Below are 26,117 nucleotides of genomic sequence, written 5' to 3' on the forward strand. Positions count from 1 at the left end.
GGCTTGTAGATATTTTTAGGTAATTTTGCTGTGAAAAAGTATTTGTCCCCGACATTATTTGCCCACAGCAACAAATAACATAACCGCATTAACGGATGTTTAAAAGTCACACAAAGACTGCATAAGTGTTTTTACACAGGAATTACAATTGCTGGAAACAATGCATTACATGTATCTGTTTGTAACTTGTTACAGATTTTAAGGTAGCTTTATTACGCAGTTTATCCATAACAGAATTTAGAACCTTCATTTAACAGTGTAAAGACACTTAACCTTTAATAATCTGAGATGTTTCCAATTTTCCAATCAGAAAATTAACAGAAAAGTAACATTACTTATTATTTATGTGCCGTTACCATTACGTGTTACATATGCGCTGTTACCTATCACAGCGTAAATGTAAAAAGTAACACATTACCCAGACCAAAAACCAATAAATGTGACAAATCCTCAGTTTTAACCTATTGCGAAATATTTATTGAGGAAAATCTTTCGCCCTCATGTGAAAGTCCCGATCACGTGGATTCATACTGAAATTTCTGGATTTTGCCTGTGAAGAACGCCTGCCAAACAACACTAAACCTGTTATGTGTTACATGTTTGAAAAAGTACCGCAGAGTAAATGTAAAAAGTAACACATTACTTTACTTGATACTCAACAAGAAATACTTGGCACATAACATTACGTTACTTGTAACATGTTACCCCCAACACTGACCACAATGAACAAAATACTCCACACATAGACAACAAGATGGGTGCAAATTGAAGATGTGGTAACATTAAGAACCTTGTCAGTGGACTATGTGGATTTGTGGACTGTATCTGATTGTGATGACCTCCCCTGTGTAAGAATGAGATGGATGCGGATGGACGACTGTGGGGGGCGGAGAGTTGTACTGTCGTCCTGAGATGGACTCGACTGAAAGAGAGTTTGGTTGGGGTTTACCTGGGCCCACCTACGTGGTGGTGGAGATATTGGGAGGGGGAATGGATCACGATGTGAGGTCAGGGCCGGAGGCATTGAGATGAACTTCGTAAGCGACGACGTTGGCAAATGTGTGATGTTGCTCGGAAAAGAAAGGCCATAAGCCATGCATAGACCAGTCTCACACCATGCACAGACTACACTGACAGAATGAAGAAGCCAAGGACAGCCCCGCGACTGGGAGAGAATGACAGAGCCGGAGAAGGAAGTGTTACGGTATGAGACAAAGAACATTGCTGCGGTAGAGGCCCCAGATTCAGCCACAGCACCAGGCCAGACGGTGTGAGATGAGGCTATGGCACGGTCACAGCAGGTTCTGGCTTACCCTAAATGTCCCCCTCACACTCAGCCCACACTCAGTCCCTGGCCTCACACAGCTGCAAGGTGCACAATGATGACAGGGGATAAAAGAGTCATACATCAATCAGTGTTCAGGAGAATGACTGACAGACACGCCTCACATGAGAGAACATACAATCAGTGCCATACAGTGGGCCACTAGAATGATACAAAGACCACAGAACCTTACTTTAGAGAAACAGTCTCACACTGAAGCTGAGAAGATAATAAGGCCTTATACTGAACTTTAAAGATGAAGTGTGTAATTATTTGCATGTTAAAATGCTTCATTCTAGGTCAGTCTCATGTTGCCAGACCTTTGACTTGTGGCTTAAAGTCTGGTCAACATAGCAGTTTGTAACATGACCAACCGAAGTTCATTTTGTTTATATTTTGACGTTTGGGGCAACTTTATGAGAAAACTTGAACAATGGTAAATGTGACTGCACCTTCAGTCCTGAAAGTTGAATGTGAAGTTAGCAAATCAAATTGGATTTGATGATTTTTAATAAGTGCTTGCTAGTTTTTTCAGTAACAAATTTGAATCCCTTACGAAATCTGTGTGGGAAAAGCTTTCAACCTCATGTGTGATTCCTGATGGCATGGATTCCTATAGAAACAACTGGATTCGAGCTTCTCCCAGCCAAAGTACACCAAAAAACGTCCACACTTGTACAAAGCTACCCAACAATTTGAAGTTTTTTCCGCGTAACGTGCGAAATCTATGTCTGGATATCTCTCGCCTGGATTCCTATTAAAACTACGCATTTTGACCTCAAAGTACGCTGGTATGATTTGTCACTCTAAACTATGCAAAAACCTGATGACGCCTCTGTCTACGTGCAATACTCAAGCACCTGCAAAAGAAGAGTTCGACCAATTATAGCACGGGGTTCAATCCCCAAATTGCAAATGTGGATGGCTGACAAAATGAAAGAACGTCCTTTTGTGATCTGATGTAGCTTTTTATTACAAAATGAGGCATAACTATTCTAACTAAAATCGGCTATGTCGATTAGCAATGAATTATAAATGTACATAATACAGAAGGCTTGATGAACACAGATAAGCTATATAATGTTGCATTCGTGTGTTTATTGTCTTCAGGTTTCATCATTCAATGCGTTTCTATCTTTTTATTCAGCTACAGAGATAGCTGCATGCTTTTATCCATATTATGGCCAGGCATACCCTGTGCGATTTCAAAAGTTTTTGTTAAATACCAACTCTCACTGTACGAGTAAATTGCATGCGATGTCAAGCCAAAGCTCAGGATTTATGTGCTCACACTATACGGTCCGTTCGTCGAGATGCAACTTGACTGCTCACAATATACGTGTGAAATAAACACGTGGGACCCCCTGAACCTGGAACTGTGTAGCCTCCATCGCTTCTGTCCATATCACATGCCATGTTACCATGGTTCAATTTCTGTTCTCAAGTAGGTGCAGTGAGGGAAAAAAGTCCCCTTCAAGGAAAGTCTGTTCACTCGGCAGCCATATTTGCAACGCCTCCGGGCAGCTCATCCAAGACCAAGTCCTATCTAAATGAATGGGGGAATCCTGAAATCTCAAAAACTGCCCTATGAACTCAGAAATAAATGACATATTTCAAATCAGCAACAAAATCTGAAATAAACTGCCCCATGAATGTTGTTTCTTATGCTCAAATAGCATTAAAAAAAGCTTATTTTCAGGCTAGACCAGCCAACACGCTTATGACTGTGCATGTGCACTGACTGGTCTAGCCGCAGGTTTCTATGGAAACCGGAGCTTCTAATGGCTGCTGCTGTGACACAATGACTCTTTCATTTAGAAGGCGGGAAATATTCCGCCATATTGCGTGTTGCAGTTTCTCCCATTCATAAGTATAGGAGTGAACCATCTTTGTATTTCTATAGTCTTTGAAAGCACTGAGTTTAGGGCAGTCGGTTTGTAGTTATGCTTCAGCTGTGCGATACCCTCAGGAGGGGCGAATTCTAACATGAATTCTGGAGCACCATGAGTTCTATTCTGTGACACATTTGTGGATTTTCTGCGCGAGGGCACCCTCTGGCTTCCAGTATAAATTAAACAGACATTACATATGTTTACAGCACTAAAAATGGCCAACCCATAAAAATAATACTCTTAAAATTAATTTGAAGTAGACTTATGGTAATCCATGTTTTTCCACAGTGTACAGAAGTGTACTGGAGATTTAATTAAAGTGCACTGGAGTTTTTTTTTTTAAAGAGCATTTTAAATCGCAAATCTAAAATAAAAAAAATACTCTGATGTGCCAAGCTGAAAACCGTGGTTAAAAAAACCGAGGTATGTATTGAACCGTGGGCTAACTGTATTGTTGCATCTCTACTTTTTATTCTGAAATACTGTATAACAGGAATAGCACAAAGATGTGTGTGTCTGAGTACAGACCTTCTAACCTTTGGGAAATATTTCATATTAAATCTTGAATTTTGCACACTGTGCAATTACAATTTTGACATTAGCCATCAAGGAGCTCCAGGTAATATTGTAGCTATCTAAGAATATATGACACCCCTGACCCCCATGTCCCGTCCCATCACACTGATTGTAGACATTTACAAAACATTTTTCCAAGGTTAGCAGGTCTGTAAATGTGACTGCACCTGCACCCCTAAAAGTTGAAAGTAAAGCTAATCAATAAAATTGGAGTTGATGATTTTCATCAAGTTCTTGGCTCTTTATGAAATCTGAATCCTTATAAAAAGACTGGATTTCGCCTGTGAAAATTCACTGAACCACGATAAATATGATCGCACCTTCAGTCCCTGAAAGTTCAATGTAAAGCTGACCAATCTAACAGTCAACGATTTTCAGCGAGTGCTTGCCAATTTTTACCCTTTTTTTACAACCTAAAGAGTGTAAACTCCGTGGCACTTTTAAAACACTGCTTGCTTCGTTTGAGCGGTCCAACACGTCCAACAACTTCTGGCTCAAGTAATGGCATGAAACTGGTGCAAGACTACCTGTTTGTGGTGGAGCAGAAGAGTCGGTGGAAACTCTGTATGGAAAGTCATAATTTTTACAATTCAATTGGTCGTGCAAAAATTACACACTTCACTTTGAAGTAAGATATATACAGTATGTCCCTGTGCTTAAAGTGAATTCCCTTTGTTTCCATTTGTTCTTAAAATCGTAGAGCTAAAATATAATCCTGGGGATTCAAAAATAATCATAGTATACATCTCAAAGGCAACTGAATCTATGGGCACTCCATATTTAAGACAAACAAATGTCTTCACATTTCATATGGGGGTCTGGCTCCTTAAAGTCCACCGCCTGCGTAGGACGGAGAGACAGACAGTTTGAGAGAGGGACGCTGGACTCCCACTTGTGATGTTGCCACTGTGGCATGTTTACCTGTGGACATGCTCTCCCCGGGGGACAATCCGTCAAGTAGACCCTGCTCCAGGGGCTGGGGGGCCGTAGGGGGGACGGTGGGTGGCTGGGGAGGGGGTAGACTGGGTCTCTGCCTGGGCTTTGGGGTGGGTCGGGACTTTGTGAGCGTACCAGTCAGAGAGGGCGGCGAGGACAACATATAGGGTCCCCCTAATGGGGTCTGGCCAGGGGAAGAGGTGGGCGCGTGTCCAGGGGGACAGCCCAAACTGTATGGGGAGGGGGTACTTGGGGGAGTGGGGGACAGGCTAACCGGAGACGGCTGACCTGTGGATTGGTCTGATATCCCCCCCGACTGGCCATAGGGAACCTTGGGCGGCACAGGGGCCAGTTTCTTAGAGGCTGTAAGAAGAGAAAGATAAGACAAAATCAAAAATGCATGCAAGTAACCTTTACACTACGATCCTATTTACACCTGGTATTAACATTCGTTTCGGGTGATCAGATCACAGATAGAAAGTGTTAAGGTGAAAATTGGGTGCAATGCATCTTGGGAATTTCTTTACATTTAATGACTTTAATTTAAACTAAAGATAAATGTTATAATATTTTCCTTACACCTTGAATGCATGTGAGTGTGCACATCTAAATCATTATTATTTTTTTTAATTTGTTTTTAAATATACACTTCAAAAGAAATAAGTATTTTTTTATATTAAATGAATTGTTACATCATGTATATAATTAGGTTTTGGGAGAGACATTTTACAACCTGAACACTGGAAAAAAAAGATTTTCTTCAGTATGACTTTTGATATTAAGTATTGTTTACTGAAAAAATGTATCAACAATTGTTTTAATTGTAGTGTATTAAAGGCAGAGTCAGGGATTTCTGGTAGCCAATGTTGACATTTGAAATCACCAAAACAAACACGCCCCTACCCCAAAAGGGTCTTGCCCCGATTTTGATAGCTCCGCCCCCCCATATACGTATGCTACCCAGGCAACGATTAGTTCTGTGAAACAAAGCAAAACCAATGTTACACCGTGTCTACGGACGTGAGCGGCGCAGTGCAACAAATCCCCGACAGAAAACTGCTGCCGGGTTCTATTTATTCTAGAAATTACGTGCAAATTTCAAATGGTTTTTAATGGTTGTTTGATCGCATCCAGTGTAGGCAGACTTTAGCTGTTGTAGACACGGTGTTACTCACCTATTGAGATGAAACAAAGCAACCTCAGCATCCGATCGCAGGCCTCCGCTCCTTGAGTTCTCTCCAGCGCTGGAAAGCTGATCCGATATTTACACGGGTCCTACTTCTTGCCTTATCGTTCCACAGACGTTTTCCTCTTTTGTTTTTTATCAGCCATCTCTATCTTTCTGTCGCTCGGCTCAGCTAATGTCTGTCCCATGCACTGAAAGCTCTCTCCTCCACATCACGAGACGAGTAGACACGCCCCTTATTGCTGATTGGCTACAAGTTTGTTTTGCTATTCGGCCCGAATCAGTTTTCTAAAGTGTTTTTGAAAAATCACATACCCTGCCTTTAATTGAGCTTATGCTTAAAACAAGAAAAAATATCTGTCGGTGGGGTATGAAAAATCATCTTGTTTTCTCTTTGAATTCAGTTTGTTTTTCTTAACCCTCTGACAGGTATTTATTTTTGTTTTACACATCAATTTATTTAATATTGATAAATTTTTCAGAAAACAAGACTTGATATCTTAAATCATTTTCCTTAAATAAATAAAATTTATTTGTATTTTTATTTATTTTTTAGTTTTGTTAAAAATACTCTTTTTCCAAGAATTATAATTTTTTTTTCAAACTAATAAGGTTTTCTTTCAAGAATTGCATTATTTTAATGAGGCATTTTTCTTCATTATATCAAGACAGTTATATCACCCTGACTTTGTTTTTTAATTTATGGCCCCCAAAACACATCAAATGAAATTGAATTGAGATATTAAAGTTCCCCTATTATGCCATTTCGAATATTGCCTTTCATGCAGTGTATAATGTAGCTGCATGTGAATGTAAACAATCTGAAAAGTTGTAAAGCCGAAAGTGCATGATAAATAAAGTTATTGTCTCTCAAAAAGAAAAGGAGGGGAAAGGAGGGGCTTAGAGAGACTGAATCTTAGAACTGCTTTGAATGAATCGTTTAAGAATCGTTGGAAAATGAGGTGATTTCAAATGCATATTTTGAGAAAACTAAAGCATTTTTGTCCTTGTTTTTTTATTTGGGTGACTCCCTAAACAATATTAGGAAGCTTAAAAATGAAACAACACACAGAACTACCACATTTTGCTATAAGTTTGATTGCATCATATAATAATTGCTGTTAATAGTGCTCATCGTCTGTTTTATTACATCTTAAATTGATTTTTCCGTACATTTCTGCCATATGTACATTAACTGACAGTCACCACTGATAAACTACCACTAAATATTGTAGAAACTTAATTGGCTGTAAAGTTGCTTTGCAATGATTTGTATGGTGAAAAGCGCTGTACAAATAAACTTGACTTGACCATTTTGCGACCAAACTCTGGAATAACCTACCTAACATTGTTCGGGAGGCAGACACACTCTTGCAGTTTAAATCTAGATTAAAGACCCATCTCTTTAACCTGGCTTACACATAACACACTAATATGCTTCTAATATTCAAACCTGTTAAAGAATTTTTAGGCTGCATTAATTAGGTTAACCGGAACCGGGAACACTTCTCATAACACCCAATGTACTTGCTACATTGTTAGAAGAATGGCATCTACGCTACTATTAATCTGTTTCTCTCTTATTCCGAGGTCACCGTAGCTACCAGATCAAGTCTATATCCAGATCAGATGGTCACTGCAGTCACCCGGATCCAGTACGTATTCAGACCAGATGGTGGATCAGCACCTAGAGAGGACCTCCACAGCCCTGAAAGACAGCGGAGACCAGGACAACTAGATGAGCCCCAGATACAGATCCCCTGTAAAGACCTTGTCTCAGACGACCACTGGGACAAGACCACAGGAACCAGATGAGTCCTCTGCTCAATGTGACTTTGCTGCAGCCTGGAATTGAACTGCTGGTTTCGTCTGGCCAGAGGAGAACTGGTCCCCCGACTTAGCCTGGTTTCTCCCAAGGTTTTTTCTCCATTCTGTCACCAATGGAGTTTTTGTTCCTTGCCGCTGTCGCCTCTGGCTTGCTTAGCTGGGGACACTTCATTTCCAGCGATATCGTTGACTTGATTGCAAATGATTGCAAAGATACTATTTCAACTGAACTGAGCTGGATGATGACATCACTGAATTGAATGATGAACTGTCTTTAACTGAAAAATGAGTGTTGACTATTGTCATTTTGCATTATTGACACACTATTTTCCTAATTAATGCTGTTCAGTTGCTTTGACACAATCTGTATTGTTAAAAGCGCTATATAAATAAAGGTGATTTGACTTGACTTAAAAATGGCATAATAGGGGCACTTTAAAAACATGCTCATCATAGAGGAGGTACATTCAAGTCACTGTACCTATATTGCTTTTCTAATGCAACTACCTAACAATATAACACTAATCATTGTAGCAAAACAATCATTTTACTAACTAAAATAACCATCCCATTGTAAAATTTGTAAAAAAGTCCACCTATATCCACATGCACAATGCTTCACAGTACAATACAAAGAATTACAAAGCACATACCGATGTAGTAAGTGCACTCTAAAAAATGCTGGGTTAAATACAACCCAATGCTGGGACAAAATAGGGACAAACCCAGCAATTGAGCTGTTTTGACCCAGCGGTTGGGTTAAATGTTTAACCCAACCTTCTGGGTAGTAACCCAACCACTGGGTCAAAACAACCCAATTGCTGGCTTTGTCCCTATTTTACCCAGCACTGGGTTGTATTTAACCCAGCATTTTTTAGAGTGTGATGTGTCACAAAAATCACCTTGACAGAATCAGAAACACGTGTTATAACCAGATGCATACTGATCTGATCACCCAAGACAGACATTATACCAGATTTAAAGAGGTTTAACAGTTTAACTGTAGATTGAATAAAAAAAAAAACAGAATTAAAGAGGAATCCCAGTGGGACTAACCTTTGTGTAAGGTGTGGGGGCTGTGCTCGGCAGAGTGAGGAGACTGGCTGTTGCTCTGCTGACCGCTGACAGGGGGCACTGTTGCTCCTGACGGCTGCACAGACTTGTGGCCAATCACAGGAGAGAGCTCCTTGCTCTTCAGAGTGCTGGAGAGAGAGACAAACATGACTGCCTGCCATCAATCTGCACCCACCATATCATTAATGACTAATAGCGTGCAAGGACCTCTCACCTCCCCCGTCAACGAAACTAAAAACAGCGACTTAAGTGCTAAGAAACGTCCTGCTGGTTTTGATTGTGTCTGAATGCACCATGACATAACATTATTGACTTAACTGACGTGGGAATCGAACCCATGACCTTTGAGTTGCAGGTGTCATGCTTTACCAGATGAGCTACAAGAACGTAAACAGAATTGTGACAAAATCGATGTTATATTTTTGTTTTTGCTTAAACATCCATAACTAAAATCTGCTTACATGTGGGTGTGAAGTGATTTTTTTCAAAGACATGTGAAGGTGGATTTACACAGAGTGTTTCTCATGCACGTCAGCAGGAGGATGCATGTATCTTTAATATAACTTCTCATGCACGTCAACACACGCAGCATGTATCTTTAATATAACTGAGCATGTGGAGCTTGTTTTTCACTCTGACAGCGCTATTCAGGCGCCTCTCTGCTAAACTTAGGGGAATATATATCTATGTGCACACATGGACACATGAGTCCTCTACATCTATATCCATGCAGACATGCAGAGAATGATTCTGCAATATCTGCATCTATGTGACCATGTTTGGAATGAATCCGTCACATCTATGACTCAATCTCTGCAGTTCCCAGCGACTTTTGAATGAAGGCTCATGAGGGTAGATGTGGAGGGGATCCTGTGCCATTGCAATAAACAGTCAACATCATTGGTAAAATGGCTAACACTGGCTCTACTGATGCTTAGCGCTCCTAATAAAGATCTTAGATTGATCTTTATTTCACTGATGGTGTCTGCATGTGCAGCAAGCAATGGAAATTCATGTAATTCCATTGACATTCCTGCAACCTTTCAAACAACCCGGGAGACTGATGATCCAAAAAAAAAAGAGCATTCGTATACACAATTCCCACCTCAATTAAATGTATGGCCTACATTGCTATGAAACATCTGATTTCTAATTTGATTTTGGTAATTGTTTCAGCCTTATGACCATTTACCAGTGCGTTTGGCTTTAGAGTTCTCAAATACAGATGGCTGTTAAGTAGGGAAGACTTTAATCTTGTTTAAACAATAATATTTTATGTGGCTCGAGATGCCTCTTGCTTTGTTCCAAAATCTAGTGAGCTGCCCTTGTTGTCAGCAGCTACCTACTAAGACAGCATTGTAACTGAAATGAACATTGGAAGTGACTGATCTGAAATCAAGCGTAAGCGTTATTTCTTGCAGGTCACGTTAGTCAAGCTTGCATCAGCTGACTCTCAGCTGATCCCCATCTACCTATGGGAATACAACACTTATCTAAGCATTCATATATAAGGTCCCTCAGTATTATCAACAGTTTTCGCATTGCTCAATAGCTAATTACCCTCCTCCATCCCCAACTCCTCCTCTGTCAGTCGGGATTCAGCCTTCTGATTGTCCTTTGAATCAGACAAATTCTAAAATGTGTACATAAAATTATTGAACTTTAACTATATCTGCAATACATCTATGTTGGTTCTGTTCTGTTTATCCTGGGGGGTTATCGCTGCTCTCCCTGTTCTCATTCATGCTAGGCTGCATGGATGCACAGTGAGTTCTTGCCCAGAATGGAACCATACCGCCAATCCAAACTGTATGCTAATTTTCAATCATCTTTGACGATAGTGGTCCTGACAGAAATGCTATTCATGGGCACTAGCTCTGTAAACCAATTAAATTATAGTTTGTGGCTTTTAGTCCATGTCTATTAAGATGCGGTCACTAGGGCTGTCAAAAAAAATTTGAATTTTGAATATTCGTAGAATAAAAAAACAAACAAATCCACATTCGAATGCAAAAACCTTGCATTCAAATTTTAGGTCTGCGTCAGCCGTCAGGCAGCCTTATCAGTGGCGCACGAGATGCGATGACGATGTATGTGTCATTGACTGCATTTGAATGGTTTTGTTAGCCTATCCAGTTGAATCCACTGGATGCGGTGCTGCTACGTTGTTCATTCAGTACATTGCGGAAAAGGTGAACATTAGTGTGGAGAACATGTTGTTTACATCAAAACTGAAACCAAGCATATTTATCTAATTTTCTAGAGGGACATCTATCAGCGTTGCACTCGCGTCTCGCACAAGATAGCGGCATGTTTAGAAAGCCATGTGAAATTAATTCAAGATCAACTTTTAAAAAACATGTCTATAGACGTTATGGCGGTTTTTCCCCATCCCACTGTATCTCATGTTTTTAAATGAAGAAAGTAGCCTACTCTTTGTGATTGGTTTTCGGTCCTTTGTATTAAACTATACGTACATGCATGGTGCTGTTTTTTTTTCTAATTGTTTAAGCAACTTTATTAATTATATATAGTTTATAAACATTATTTTAAACATTATGCACTTTTTTTCCAAAGATAGTCGTGTTATTTTATTACGCTTTGAAGAAACGTGCATAATATTTTGCTCGATGCGCCCTCTTGTGGCCTCAGGAGAGAAGCCAAAAGCTTTTTTCACCCTAATTGAAATTATGCCTTTTAAATTTTTATAATATTTAAGTAGAAAATTCAAATTTTGTTTTTCAGTCATTTTGACAGCCCTACTTTGCATATGTTAGTGTACACCTAAAAGTTAACAAACTTTAAGTAGATACACATTTAAAATAGTTTTGTCTATAGGGAAAACGAAGTAAGGGACTTAAAACATTGACCTGCACTATCCAAATGTTTGTCCAATTAATTGCTCTCTAGAACAAGAATATATTTCCTTTTAAAACCATCTATTTCTGACTAGCCACAGGGAGTAGCTTATCATGGTTCCCAGCTAAAGCCTAACGTATAATTACAATGCAAATGCTTAGCGTATGTGTAAAGCCAAACACATAGCCTTTTTAGTATACTTCATTTGATAGCATGCACATGCGCACTAGAAAAACTGAAGTCTACATTGGGCTTAAGATGAAAATAGACAAGCTAAAGCCTTTTGGCTATTCATAACAAACCCTATTGGGGTTTTGGTGAGGTTAACCAGGATGACGCGAACCCACAAGTTGGCCCAAAAATACTAGTGATTAGACAAAAATACTAATCACTTCAGTACTCTATAGTGTCAAACATTTACAGAATGGATGCATTTTACTTAGATGACTTACACTTTCTAAGAACCGAGGAAATGTAAGTGGCAAGGCAATCAGATTATATCATTGCAATTGATTTTGGGAAGTCCTTAAATTTCTATTTTTCAAAGCTATCACATAAGGCCAGAATACATCTGTTTCCTATTGTTTGGAGGAGTCTTTGTGTTGGGAGAGCGCCTATGATGACTAAAAGAGACGCCTAGGTGGGCAGCTCATTAGGTTTTGGAACAGAGCTGGTGCTAATGTTCATGCACATCAAGTATGACTTTCCCAGTGAGCAAACACAACTCATGACTCAATGTCACAATCAATGTATTCAAGCATAATACATTCACATCATCATATGCAGCTCCATCAAAGTATTTATTTCTACCAGGGTTATTATAGTTAACCATTAAAAATGTTAGTTGAAATAAAATAAATGTTAACTGAAATTCAATACAATTTCAGCTAGCTGCCAAGGCAATGTTTTAATTTAGTTTAACTTGATGTACGAAAACAGCTAAAACTGAAATAAAAATAAATAGACAAATTAAAATAACTACTAAAAACAAAACTAAATGACTTAAAATAAAAATAAAATTAAAATAAGCTAAAATTAAAATAAAAACAGAAAATATGAAATGATTCAAAATATTAAAACTATAAACCTAATGACAGCTCTGATTTATACTTGAAGGATCCACTTTCACTAAACGCCAGTAACATCCTCAGTTGCTAGGCAACCTCAGGCTTTCCCAGACAATGAGAATGTTACGGAATCTGCGTGATGGGACTGAAAAAGCAATAACATTACAAAGCAAGTTCCAAAAACAAGATGGAAAAGTGGGAGCCAATATGGAGTGATCTGAGGTGAGCGCTCAGACAGTGTGGGGAGCCCTGATGTGTTTTGCGAAGGCGGGGTGGCCGCAGGCAGGTGGTATTTACCTAGTCAGCCTGGGGGGTCCTCTCTCGCGGGCACATGGACAGGCAGCCCACGGTGGGGGTGCGGAGGAGGGGAGGCTAGGGGGGTTTCCGAGGGGCATGTCATGGCGGGTCAGCACGAGAGGGGTTTTAATGTAGAGGGGCGAGGCATTGGCGTCAGGCGGAGCGGCATGCGGCGCATCACACAGGGGCCCGTGTTTGAGAAAGTGCAGGCAGCTAGGCTTGGGGTTGGAGTTGATATCGAGTGAGGAGGAGGAGGAAGAGGAAGAAGAGGATGGGGGTGGTTGGGGCTGGGGAAGGGGAAGGGGTGGGCCGAAGCCGGCCCAGCGCAGGGGCGGAGGCGGTGAGCCGGGAGGCTGGGACTCAGGACCGGGGGCGACAGGCCGAGCGCAGGGAGGGGGCTTGGGGTAGAAGTGCTGAGGACCGGGATGGGAGGATGAGGACGAGGAAGGGTACGGAGGGGGTGGCCGCTCCTCCGCGTGGGACGAATAGACATGTGAGGAATCCGGACGATTGGGCGACACGTCGTCTGAGCTGCAGATATTGAAAACAATAAAGAGCAAACACAGGAGAGAGAGCTCTGGTCAACTGCACACGCATGACAGCGCAACAGGAAAGTGGATGTTTAGCTCCAGCTGTGGCTCGCTAGCATTATACAATATTGATAATACTCTCAGGATCCTTTGGTCTGCATGTTTGTCTCAAGCTGATATGAGCATTTAGCCAGTTTAGCATACGGCAATGAGCAACAGGTCTAGCAAACAGCAAGCTTAGCAACGAAAAAGAGGCGCCATCCGACTCCACTGGCAGGAAAAGCACAGCAATGCATTAAAATTAAAAAAGAAAACAGAAAATTACACTGAAAATGACCTTGTGTCTGCGCACTGCACCGAGGAAAGAAAAAATCTCTTTGAACAACCAAACATCAGAGAGAGTTTGGTGAATATACTGTACAAGAGCTAAGCACTGAAACCAAGGTCTCTAAATATGGTGAAAACCCAGAGCAGTTAAACACAGACACAAAAACCCTTTCATTGCCTGAAAGAGTGTCAGAGGGTGGGAGGTAAGCCAGTCAAATCATCAGCCATTGCAAACCCTAAATACAATGACTGAACCATGGCATGACCTTGGCTTCATTAATGTATGATTTGCATATGGGCTTATGGGTTGATTATTAGTGAAATTGAATGAATAGAAAGCCACAGCAAGACCAATCCTACCAAACTGTGATGGTTTAACCACACTAAATGATCATATAGGCCTGTACACACTGCAAAAGCATCAACAATGGCATTCAAATCTGGTAGTGAATCCTCTAAGTTATCGTTCTGGGTGTGAACAGAGTACAGGAGTCACTCCTGAAATTGCAAATTAGAAACATGCCAAAGAAACAATGTAAGCGTCATCTATGTTAAGATAATAATAAAGTGTAAATGTAATAAATAATAAATAAAATGTAATATATTCATTTGACGCAAAGCTGGATTTTCAGCAGCTGTCTGACAGTAATCAGTGATGAGTACTACTGTAATATTAACCCTGCCTGGCTTACGTTTGAAAATGATTAACAGCTGAAAACATTTGTTAGAAAAAGTAATCAAAAAGTAATCACATGTAATTAGTTGCATTACTTTAAAAAGTCATTGAAATAGTTAAACTACTTAATAATGTAACTTGTAATCTGTAGCCTATTACATCTCCCAATTAACCTTCCCATCTTTGCTAATATGCTGATTTCCTGCTCATTTCTTATAACCATCAATATTGAAACAGCCGTGCTGCTTAATATTTTTGTGGAAACTATGATACAAAAATTAAAAAGTCTTACTGACCCCAAATATTCGATCATTGAGATCTTCTTGCCTCGCATCAGGAGAAGAGAGACTCGCATGGGCTTTTAATTACATTGCAAGAACTAGCTGTTGAGTTTGGATTTGTTTAAGTAAATGCAGTTAATTTTTGTTGTAGAATGCGGATGTCACACAACTGAAGTCTGTGTGTACAAAACAGGATGAAGAACTCAAAAGAGGCAACTGTATTTATCTGCAGTGTGTACACGGCCATACTGACTGCACTACTGTATGTAAAAATAAAAATAAAACACTTCTATTTATAGATAAAGACTTTTATAGGTAAAGAACAAGGAAAGCATAGAAGAGCAGAGGAAATTATGTAATTAATACACAAATGCAGGGAAAGCAAAAGAGTTAATTGCTGAATGGAAAACAATGAGGTCACAAGTTAGTTGATGCAACTAGTTCTGCTGTGGAATACACATACAGTAGATTGAAATGACAGTGGAAAACAGGTAGAGGATGATGGGAATCATGTGTTGTTGTTTTTACCTGCCCCTGTCTCCAGGAGGGGGAGTGGGGAATGGAGATGTGGCCAGCTCACCGGGCTGCTCAGTGATCAGGGTGTCCGCAGGAGAGCCGGGCGCTTGTGGAGGTGTGGATGAGGCTTTGCGGGCCAGTGTAGAGGAACTTTTGCCCTTCACCCACGACGTGTCCATGACTCTGACACCAACACTGCACACATAAAGACCCACAAACCATCAATCACAACCACTACAGAAAACACAACATCTAGATTTTGTGACTTTACAGGAATGTTAACCCTCTGATGCATCATGCCAACTTGCCACCTTGGGTGATTATCTTTGACCATTGCCCATCATTTTATATGACTGCTCTCTACATGTCATGTATTTTTTATTTATGATGTAATATTACAATTTCAAAAAGGCTGACAAAAGTGGTGAAGGTCATTTGAACGAGAGGCCGGATGTGTAACTCTCTAAATTATGATTATATTATAAAAATATTGTTTTTTTTTTCCTTTTAAAAAGAAAATGTTTTTGTCATTTAATAACTCATGTGTCAGAGGGTTAAACAAACTTTATAGTAACTTGCATCATTACAATCGATTGTGATTGTAACAAGATATAATTAGACAATAGAATATGATTTGGATTCAAATTTTTATTAATACACATTACTGTTCAAAAGTTTAGTGTTGGTATTTTTTTGTTTATGAATGAAGTCTTTTATGCTCACCAAGACTGCATTATATGATCAAAAATAAAGTACAAACAGTAACATTGTGAAATATTATTACAATTTAAAATAATTGTTTTCAATTTTATTGTTTCCAAATGTGATTTATTCCTGTGATCAAAGCTGAATTTTCAGCATTATTACTCCAGTCTTCAGTGTCACATGATCCTTCAGAAATCATTCTTATATGCTGATTTGCTGCTCAGAAAAACAGTCATGCTGCTTAATATTTTGGACATATTATTTTTGTAATAATATTAAAATATATAATATTTTTGTAATATTAAATTAGAAATCTTTTGTAACATTATAAAAAAAAAATGTACGGTTATTTTTGATTTATTTAATGCATCCTTGATTAATAAATATATACTTTCTTCTTCTTCTTAAATAAATAAATAAATATACAAACCTGACCACAAACTTTTGAATGGTAGAGTTTTTATATTTAAACATACATGCATGACTGTCCTGTTAAACAATACAGAAATGTAATGATTGTTCATTAAGTTATTAAAAAGTGTTACCAAAAACAAAGTCAAGGTGTAACAGAAAAGGTGGACAGTACCTTTGAATTTTCCTAATGCTGCGTTAAGTGTGGATAAAATAACGAGTGTAGAGGAAACACAGTGAGTTTACATTTAACAGTAATGCAAATTACAATGTAGAGTAAGCAAAAGTAAATGACACGAGGACAGCTAAATGAGAACTGTGTAGCATGCAGTGGGGGACATATGTAGTTTGACAGGGGATCAGGGCGGTCCAGAGGTGAGAACATGTCAGCCTAAATGAGCAACTGGCACTCTTGCCTGCTGCGACACCATTATGCCTCATTTACTCTAATTGCTTTTACCCCGAGAGCTGTGGACATAAACAATTAGACACTTAGCCTCCCCTTTAACAGTGGATCAGAGTCTCTAATTGTTATGTAATCTATAAAACTTGTCTGTGTGTTTGAAATGACAGCAGACATCAGGGGCATTTTAACATGAGGAAATGTGAGGGAAACGGCTAGATGTCATGGAAATACTCATATACGATTAAATATTAAATTAAAAGCTAAAGTTTCAAAAAAATAAAAATAAAGCCAGTAACTGCAGAAATTTTGTCATAAGCTTGTTTAAATGCCTGTAATACTGTTGTTTATAAAAAATTCATAGTTTTGTAAAAGATGCACATTTCAGATACCCCCACCCCCCGAATTATGAATTTGAATGTTTGTTTTTTTCACGACAACATAAAAAAATAAAGGTAACTGCCTTTCAGACTTTTTTTCTCTGAATTCGGAGTTTATATCTCGTAATTCTAAATTTAAATCTCACCATTCTCAAGTTATGCCACAGTTCTGACTTTTTTCTCTGAATTTTGACTTAAAATCTCACAGTTCTAGAGTTTAAATCTTGCAGTTCTGACTTTTTTCCTCAGAATTCTTTACATCTCACAATTGCTTTTTTTCCTGGCAGATTTAAAAATAAAAAAGGTAATTGTGACTTTTTATGTCATCAACTTTCTTGAGTTTATATCTCACAATTCTAAAAACAAAACACAGAATTGTGAGACATAAACTTAGAATTGCAAGAAAAAATAGCCTGAATTGTGAGATTTGTTTTTATCCTGTGGCAGAAACAAGCTTCCATCATTTTCTGACTTTATGACTTTTCTCTGCAAGGCAGCCAAGCAAAATAAACTTCCTAAAAAGTGTACACTGAAAAAAGATGGTAACACTTAAGTGGTTTTTTTTTAATCAAAAAAGTAAAAAATATGACTTAATATCACTGATATTACTTAATACCACTAAATAAACCTAAATACATGAATACATGAGATTTTAGCAGTTAAATTAGGAAGAAATATAGGTAAAAATTGCAAGTCACCATTTTTTTTACTGTGTAGGGGGAGTGAAATTAACAACATCTAAAGGTAGAGTGGTCATGCTCCCCTCAGTTATAATAGCTGCTATTCTTCTTCCATAAATCATTTCATTAAAGCACTTGCAAAAATGATTCCACACAGCCCTGCATTTAATATGTGGTAATTTGGCAGCAATGTTTGCCAAATATTTGCCAGAATGCAATATTTGTCATAAGCCAGTCTGGAGTAGGACTCTGTCTAACAGAATTTTGGATCTCCTCCTCCGTATGCGGTATTTTTCCACCTGCTGGAGCATTGCAGGTGGCATGAGTCAGAGCCTGGCACATCTGCCTCGTGTCTCTGTCGATAGTGGCAGAAATATAGCCCCCTCAGAGAATGATAAGCGAGCGGCGGCCCTCCTTCAACACTCCATCCGCGTTACCATGGAGACCGTGGCAGCCCATCAGCCCAAGATCAGCTCTATTCAAATGAGGGCAGGTTGTGGGAGTCACTGAGATTGTCCCGGAGCTCAACTCCAATTGAGAACAAATGACACTGAAAGTTTACTGGATAACGAAGTGACTGACGTCCCAGTCTAAGTGAATTAGTCGCTGAACACATTAGCTATCTGCCGCTGTCTCCTCTGCCACTGCTAATTGTTTTAAGCGGCACTATCGAACCCTGTCAGTAATAGGCAGTTACTGCAATGATATTTAATTTAAAAGGATAATTCACAGGAAAAAGAAAATTCTGTTGTCATTTTCTCATGTTGATCAAACCGCATGTGACTTTCTTTTTTCCAAGGAACATTAAAGGTTAATATCCTGGCCACTGTTATAATTTATATATATATATAATTAAAATAAATAAATAAAATATATAATTAAGATGAAGGATGAGGACAAGTTCCAAAATGATAAAAAAAGCACCATAAATGGTCCACTCATGAGCAAGTCTTCTGAAGTAATAAGACACTTGTAGTCACCCTCATTATTTTGGAAAAAAAAATGTAATTGCATGTAATTGCATTGTTCTAAATAAATGTGCACATTAAAATTTAATTTTTTTAAAGCTCCAGATTTGCTGTGCTTGTTTAAAAGTGTTGCACAATTTGGCCAAAATTGCTGCAATTATGTATCTGCATAACTATATAAAAAAATAATTATATATATATAAACACACACACATATGTGTGTACATATACATATAAAAATATAACTCTAAAATACTACTACTAAAAATATAATCATATATAATATTGGTATTATTATTACATAAAAATATAAAAATAAACATTACTATTGTAATATTTTTCTGTATAAAAAGATAAATGCTTTAAGTTTTTAAGAAAAATAATATAAAAATAATTTTCTTTTACATTACTGCTGTAAACAATTGCAAAACTAATATTTATGGCTTAATTTTCAAACGTTAAACCATCAACATTTTTTTTTTTCGAAGGAAAGCCACACCATAAAGCATCTCTTTTGCTGCCATATAGTGCTTCTCTTTAAAAGTTTGGGAAGATGGTTGACGCATGTTGTTTTCCCAAATGCCCGTTTTAAGCGACCCAAACTACGAGCAGATACATTTACTGTGAACTGAGCTGCTTTAAGAAACTGAAAACACTGGATCATGAGCTGCATGTGTATAAATAAACACAGTGCTACTCTTCACTCTGAAACCCAAAGCTCATATATTTATTTTATTAATTTGCAGCCTTTGTGATTTGATATCCACACTAAGCCATATTGCGATTTTGGTTTTATTTCAATTAATTGTCTAGTCCTACTAGCCAGGATATTCTTCAAAAATCTACCTTTTGTTTCATGGGGAAAAAAATCATACAGGTTTGGAACGACATGAGGGTGAGTAAATGATGACAGAATCTTCATTTTTGGGTGAACTGTCCCTTTAAGAAGTAAGGATGGTATGAGAAGCTAATGGAAGAGTGTGGGAGGGAAAAGGAAAAGAGGAGAGATGGAGGAGGCTGACAGAGACATGAACCTACCCATCCTTCTTGTAGAATTCCAGCATCATGTTGTCAGTAGCAACACTGAGTGGGCGTCGGCTCTGGTCATGCTGCTGCTTGCGCTCTGATTGGTCCATATCGGTTGTTTAAAAGTGTTGCACAATTTGGCCAAAATTGCTGCAATTATGTATCTGCATAACTATAAAAAAAATAATTATATATATATAAACACACACACATATGTGTGTACATATACATATAAAAATATAACTCTAAAATACTACTACTAAAAATATAATCATATATAATATTGGTATTATTATTACATAAAAATATAAAAATAAACATTACTATTGTAATATTTTTCTGTATAAAAAGATAAATGCTTTAAGTTTTTAAGAAAAATAATATAAAAATAATTTTCTTTTACATTACTGCTGTAAACAATTGCAAAACTAATATTTATGGCTTAATTTTCAAACGTTAAACCATCAACATTTTTTTTTTTCGAAGGAAAGCCACACCATAAAGCATCTCTTTTGCTGCCATATAGTGCTTCTCTTTAAAAGTTTGGGAAGATGGTTGACGCATGTTGTTTTCCCAAATGCCCGTTTTAAGCGACCCAAACTACGAGCAGATACATTTACTGTGAACTGAGCTGCTTTAAGAAACTGAAAACACTGGATCATGAGCTGCATGTGTATAAATAAACACAGTGCTACTCTTCACTCTGAAACCCAAAGCTCATATATTTATTTTATTAATTTGCAGCCTTTGTGATTTGATATCCACACTAAGCCATATTGCGATTTTGGTTTTATTTCAATTAATTGTCTAGTCCTACTAGCCAGGATATTCTTCAAAAATCTACCTTTTGTTTCATGGGGAAAAAAATCATACAGGTTTGGAACGACATGAGGGTGACAGAATCTTCATTTTTGGGTGAACTGTCCCTTTAAGAAGTAAGGATGGTATGAGAAGCTAATGGAAGAGTGTGGGAGGGAAAAGGAAAAGAGGAGAGATGGAGGAGGCTGACAGAGACATGAACCTACCCATCCTTCTTGTAGAATTCCAGCATCATGTTGTCAGTAGCAACACTGAGTGGGCGTCGGCTCTGGTCATGCTGCTGCTTGCGCTCTGATTGGTCCATATCGGGCGAGGGCATGGAGCTGTAGTTGGAGTTGTGGTTGGTGTGAACTGGGCTGCCATAGCTGCCTGTCAGGTTGAACTCAATATCTAAGAATAGCAAAGACAAATCAGTCCAAATCTTGCAGGAGAAAACGCATGTGTGTATGTGCGAATATGTTTTCACAACTCTTTCTATCTAACCTCCAGGGAAGAACCAGTCAGCATGCTGGATGATCGGCTCAATGATGCCAACGATTTGCAGTGACATGGTGGTCATCATTTCTGTCATGTTCCTGTGAAGATCAATGACCCATTTGAGAATTATATACGTCAAAATATAAAACGACTAGATACATTCAAGAAGCAGTATACCTAAAAATGTCATTAACTTATGTTGATCCAAAACTGACTTTCTTTCTTTTGTGGAACACAAAAGGTTAGATTTTAAGCAATCCTCATGCAGTTCTTCTCCATAAAACTATATTTCACAGTGACCACATCTGTAGGGATCCCAAAAAATGATTGTCAGTCAGAAGACAGGAAGGACATTTCCAAACTCAAAAAAATTCTCAGTAGGACTAATGAACTTTTTATTTCAAAAACATGCCCACTTCTTGTCTGTGAAGGAACTGCTGCACCGCTCATGATGTGACGGAGATTTGACACTCCTCTCTTCTAATGAGCTCTTGCATTCATGACTCATTCAAAGACAAAGGCCTCATCAGAAATAACAAATAATAAGTAAATAACAAGCACCACGCACCTGAAGTTGTTCAGATTGTCTGCTGGTAGTTTCTCACATGTACACAAAAGGGCTTGGAGCCTTTTATCCATATCTTGAATACTAGAGAAAGGACACAGGGAGAGATGCATTATGGTACAGTATACAGTATAAGAATATACTGCTGTATGTTCATGGGTGCAACTAAACTTGATCCTTTTTTTTCTCCACAGTGCAATTAACCCACACAGAAACAGATGACAAGTGACAAATCTACAATTGTAAATTTAATGTTAAGTTCACTTAACATACAATTACAGTATATACACTGAGTATAAAAACTATTACACTAGTAGTTTACTGAGAGTATACTCTAAAGGTAAGCTAATACTAACACCTACACATTCACTTACACTATAATACACAGAAGAGAAGAAATTGTTGAATAAAGTCGTTATTTTTGTTTTCTTTGCACACAAAAATGATTCCTGTATCTTCATAAAATGACGGTTGAACCACTGATGTCACATGGACTATTTTAATCACGTCCTTACTACGCTTCTGGGCCTTGAACGCGTTCGATTATGAGTGAAATATCCCTTTAAATCCAGGTAGGCGCCTCACTACCCAAAGCACATGTACATTTCCAAGATTTCAGTTACAGAGAGCTTCATATGCAAAGCATCGGTTGTAAAAACAGCCAATTTACATCTTAAAAAAAAAAATCGATTTTACATTTGTGACCCTGGACCACAAAACCAGTCATAAGGATCATTTTTTTGAAATTGAGATTTATACATCAACTGAAAGTTGAATAAATAAGCTTTCCATTGATATATGGAATATAATTGTTAGGACAGGACAATATTTGGCCGAGATACAACTATTTGAATATCTGCAATCTAAACAATCTAAATATTGAGAAAATCACCTTTAAAGTTCTTAGCAATGCATATTACTAATCAAAAATTACGTTTTAATATATTTACATTAGGAAATTTACAAAATATCTTCATGGAACATGATCTTTACTTAATATCCAAATGATTTTTGGCATAAAAGAAAAATCTATATTTTTGACCCATACAATGTATTTTTGGCTATTGCTACAAAATATACCCCAGCGACTTAAGCCTGGTTTAAGGCTTAAGCCCCCTTAAGAATAGCAAAGACAAATCAGTCCAAATCTTGCAGGAGAAAACGCATGTGTGTATGTGCGAATATGTTTTCACAACTCTTTCTATCTAACCTCCAGGGAAGAACCAGTCAGCATGCTGGATGATCGGCTCAATGATGCCAACGATTTGCAGCGACATGGTGGTCATCATTTCTGTCATGTTCCTGTGAAGATCAATGACCCATTTGAGAATTATATACGTCAAAATATAAAACGACTAGATACATTCAAGAAGCAGTATACCTAAAAATGTCATTAACTTATGTTGATCCAAAACTGACTTTCTTTCTTTTGTGGAACACAAAAGGTTAGATTTTAAGCAATCCTCATGCAGTTCTTCTCCATAAAACTATATTTCACAGTGACCACATCTGTAGGGATCCCAAAAAATGATTGTCAGTCAGAAGACAGAAATCCTTCGCATGAAGGTTAAAAATATAGTGCAAAAGCCATATGAACTACTTTTGTAGCATGTTTTTATCGTTCTTGAAGCTTGACAGACATGGTCACTATGAACTGTTTTTGTATGGATTCTTCAAAAGTGCTTATTTTTGTATTAATCATCATATATTATTACGGTATTCATTATTTTGATTGAGCTTTTTTTGCACATTTTTAGATTTCATTTAGCTTAAATAATTGTGTTATGTGCTTTGCTAATTTTTCCTTTTTTTTGTCAATATCTGCTTCTACTTTAGTTTTAGCAATTTTAGCACTTCAACTTCAATTTTTCTCAAATTTGACGTTTTTAATCTAATATTTATTTATATTTTATTGTAATTGTATTTCTTTAAGAAAATCATTTTCATCAGTGTGTTTTAGTTAACATTAACAACACTGTGCTCCACAGAAGAAACATAATAAAGTCATAAATTCATAAGTCATATGTACTGCAAGTAATAACAGAATTTTCATTTTTCAGTGAACTGTCCCTTTAAATTGCTTTGCGAATTTGCTGCTCTCCGCATAAATGTAAGAAATAATCCAAACAGAAGACATGCACTCACCCCTCTGAATGTGTCCACAGCAGGTTGGGTCCGAGAACTATTGCAATATTACCCGGCGTCATTTTATTAGCATCCTGATGCTCTGTGAGTTTGGCTAAGAACTTGATTAAATATCTGTTTAGAAAAGAAAGAAAAAACTTCAGTTTCAATCTCAGTTTGACCAAAGGGTTTAGCCCTGGCATTCTCTCTGACATTTGCTATTCCTGTCGCTGTATATTATCAATATTTCAGTAGGTCTGACAGAAGGCAGGTGCAGTCAAACAGCCAAGACCCACAGCATATATCTAGAAACCTTGCAATATAGGCTAGAAGTAAAGGCGTGCTAAATATTCACAGGATTTGTTAGCTGAATTGTAAATAAAATGCGTAATCAATATGAACACAGGCATCTTTATTTTATTAAACAGAAGCTTTGTTTGAACTTAATCCTGGATTGATTATGTATTATTTATTGTGTGGCTCTTATTCTTTGGCCAAACCAGTCAGGGTGAAATTAAAGGCTGAATTTGTCTTTGCCAGAGACAGCTTCTGTATAGTTGTCACACTAAACAGGTTAGACTGAAGGACATTTCCAAACTCAAAAAGATTCTCAGTAGGACTAATAAACTTTTTATTTAAAAAACATGCCCACTTCTTGTCTGTGAAGGAACTGCTGCACCGCTCATGATGTGACGGAGATTTGACACTCCTCTCTTCTAATGAGCTCTTGCATTCATGACTCATTCAAAGACAAAGGCCTCATCAGAAATAACAAATAATAAGTAAATAACAAGCACCACGCACCTGAAGTTGTTCAGATTGTCTGCTGGTAGTTTCTCACATGTACACAAAAGGGCTTGGAGCCTTTTATCCATATCTTGAATACTAGAGAAAGGACACAGGGAGAGATGCATTATGGTACAGTATACAGTATAAGAATATACTGCTGTATGTTCATGGGTGCAACTAAACTTGATCCTTTTTTTTCTCCACAGTGCAATTAACCCACACAGAAACAGATGACAAGTGACAAATCTACAATTGTAAATTTAATGTTAAGTTCACTTAACATACAATTACAGTATATACACTGAGTATAAAAACTATTACACTAGTAGTTTACTGAGAGTATACTCTAAAGGTAAGCTAATACTAACACCTACACATTCACTTACACTATAATACACAGAAGAGAAAAAATTGTTGAATAAAGTCGTTATTTTTGTTTTCTTTGCACACAAAAATGATTCCTGTATCTTCATAAAATGACGGTTGAACCACTGATGTCACATGGACTATTTTAATCACGTCCTTACTACGCTTCTGGGCCTTGAACGCGTTCGATTATGAGTGAAATATCCCTTTAAATCCAGGTAGGCGCCTCACTACCCAAAGCACATGTACATTTCCAAGATTTCAGTTACAGAGAGCTTCATATGCAAAGCATCGGTTGTAAAAACAGCCAATTTACATCTTAAAAAAAAAAATCGATTTTACATTTGTGACCCTGGACCACAAAACCAGTCATAAGGATCATTTTTTTGAAATTGAGATTTATACATCAACTGAAAGTTGAATAAATAAGCTTTCCATTGATATATGGAATATAATTGTTAGGACAGGACAATATTTGGCCGAGATACAACTATTTGAATATCTGCAATCTAAACAATCTAAATATTGAGAAAATCACCTTTAAAGTTCTTAGCAATGCATATTACTAATCAAAAATTACGTTTTAATATATTTACATTAGGAAATTTACAAAATATCTTCATGGAACATGATCTTTACTTAATATCCAAATGATTTTTGGCATAAAAGAAATTTTTTTCCCAACACAGGAAACAATCTTACATGAGGCTTACAGGAGGCATATTGCAGATAAGCAAATGCTCTAAAAATACATCTTCCAGATGAAAACTCTGTGATGTACGTTTGCTATCAGGGTACGTTTTGGACCCGAGCAAATGTCTCACATGTATCTGAAAATGGCAAATAGTACTGGCTAATGGAGTGTGTGTTGGGGTAAACCATCGATACTTACTTTGAGGCTTGAATCCATTCATCATAGAGTTCAAAGGTCATTAGAGGTTCGGGAAGTTCACGAAGATAAGACTTCAAAGCTCCTGAGGGAAGCAGATGAGGAAGTGAAAGAGGCAGGGACATGGTGAAAGAGGGAAGCACAGCA

At 37.7% G+C, this 26,117-nt stretch overlaps 1 protein-coding gene across 6 annotated transcripts in view; it reads right to left on the reverse strand.

The window, feature by feature from the left end:
- The window catches only part of arhgap44a (Rho GTPase activating protein 44a), an 87,017-nt gene that overhangs the window by 1,595 nt on the left and 59,305 nt on the right, over positions 1–26,117 (reverse strand). Inside the window, exons 12-22 of one of the 6 annotated variants that reach the window (XM_016290879.1) lie at positions 25,974–26,055; positions 24,731–24,811; positions 23,948–24,061; positions 23,013–23,104; positions 20,967–21,150; positions 16,660–16,677; positions 15,381–15,563; positions 13,039–13,569; positions 8,798–8,943; positions 4,714–5,091; positions 1,314–1,365 (exon numbers count right to left, since the gene is read on the reverse strand). In XM_016290879.1, coding sequence (XP_016146365.1) covers positions 1,358–1,365; positions 4,714–5,091; positions 8,798–8,943; positions 13,039–13,569; positions 15,381–15,563; positions 16,660–16,677; positions 20,967–21,150; positions 23,013–23,104; positions 23,948–24,061; positions 24,731–24,811; positions 25,974–26,055 — 1,817 coding nt within the window. In that variant the 3' untranslated portion in view covers positions 1,314–1,357. Of the gene's footprint in view, positions 1–297; positions 1,366–4,713; positions 5,092–8,797; positions 8,944–13,038; positions 13,570–15,380; positions 15,564–16,659; positions 16,678–20,966; positions 21,151–23,012; positions 23,105–23,947; positions 24,062–24,730; positions 24,812–25,973; positions 26,056–26,117 lie in introns of those variants that run through there. The other 5 variants (XM_016290878.1, XM_016290880.1, XM_016290876.1 and 2 more) reach the window with 5 other exon arrangements.

Source organism: Sinocyclocheilus grahami, unplaced genomic scaffold (assembly GCF_001515645.1).
Source record: "Sinocyclocheilus grahami isolate Dianchi unplaced genomic scaffold, SAMN03320097.WGS_v1.1 scaffold264.1, whole genome shotgun sequence".
In the NCBI taxonomy this organism is placed as follows: Eukaryota; Metazoa; Chordata; class Actinopteri; order Cypriniformes; family Cyprinidae; genus Sinocyclocheilus; species Sinocyclocheilus grahami.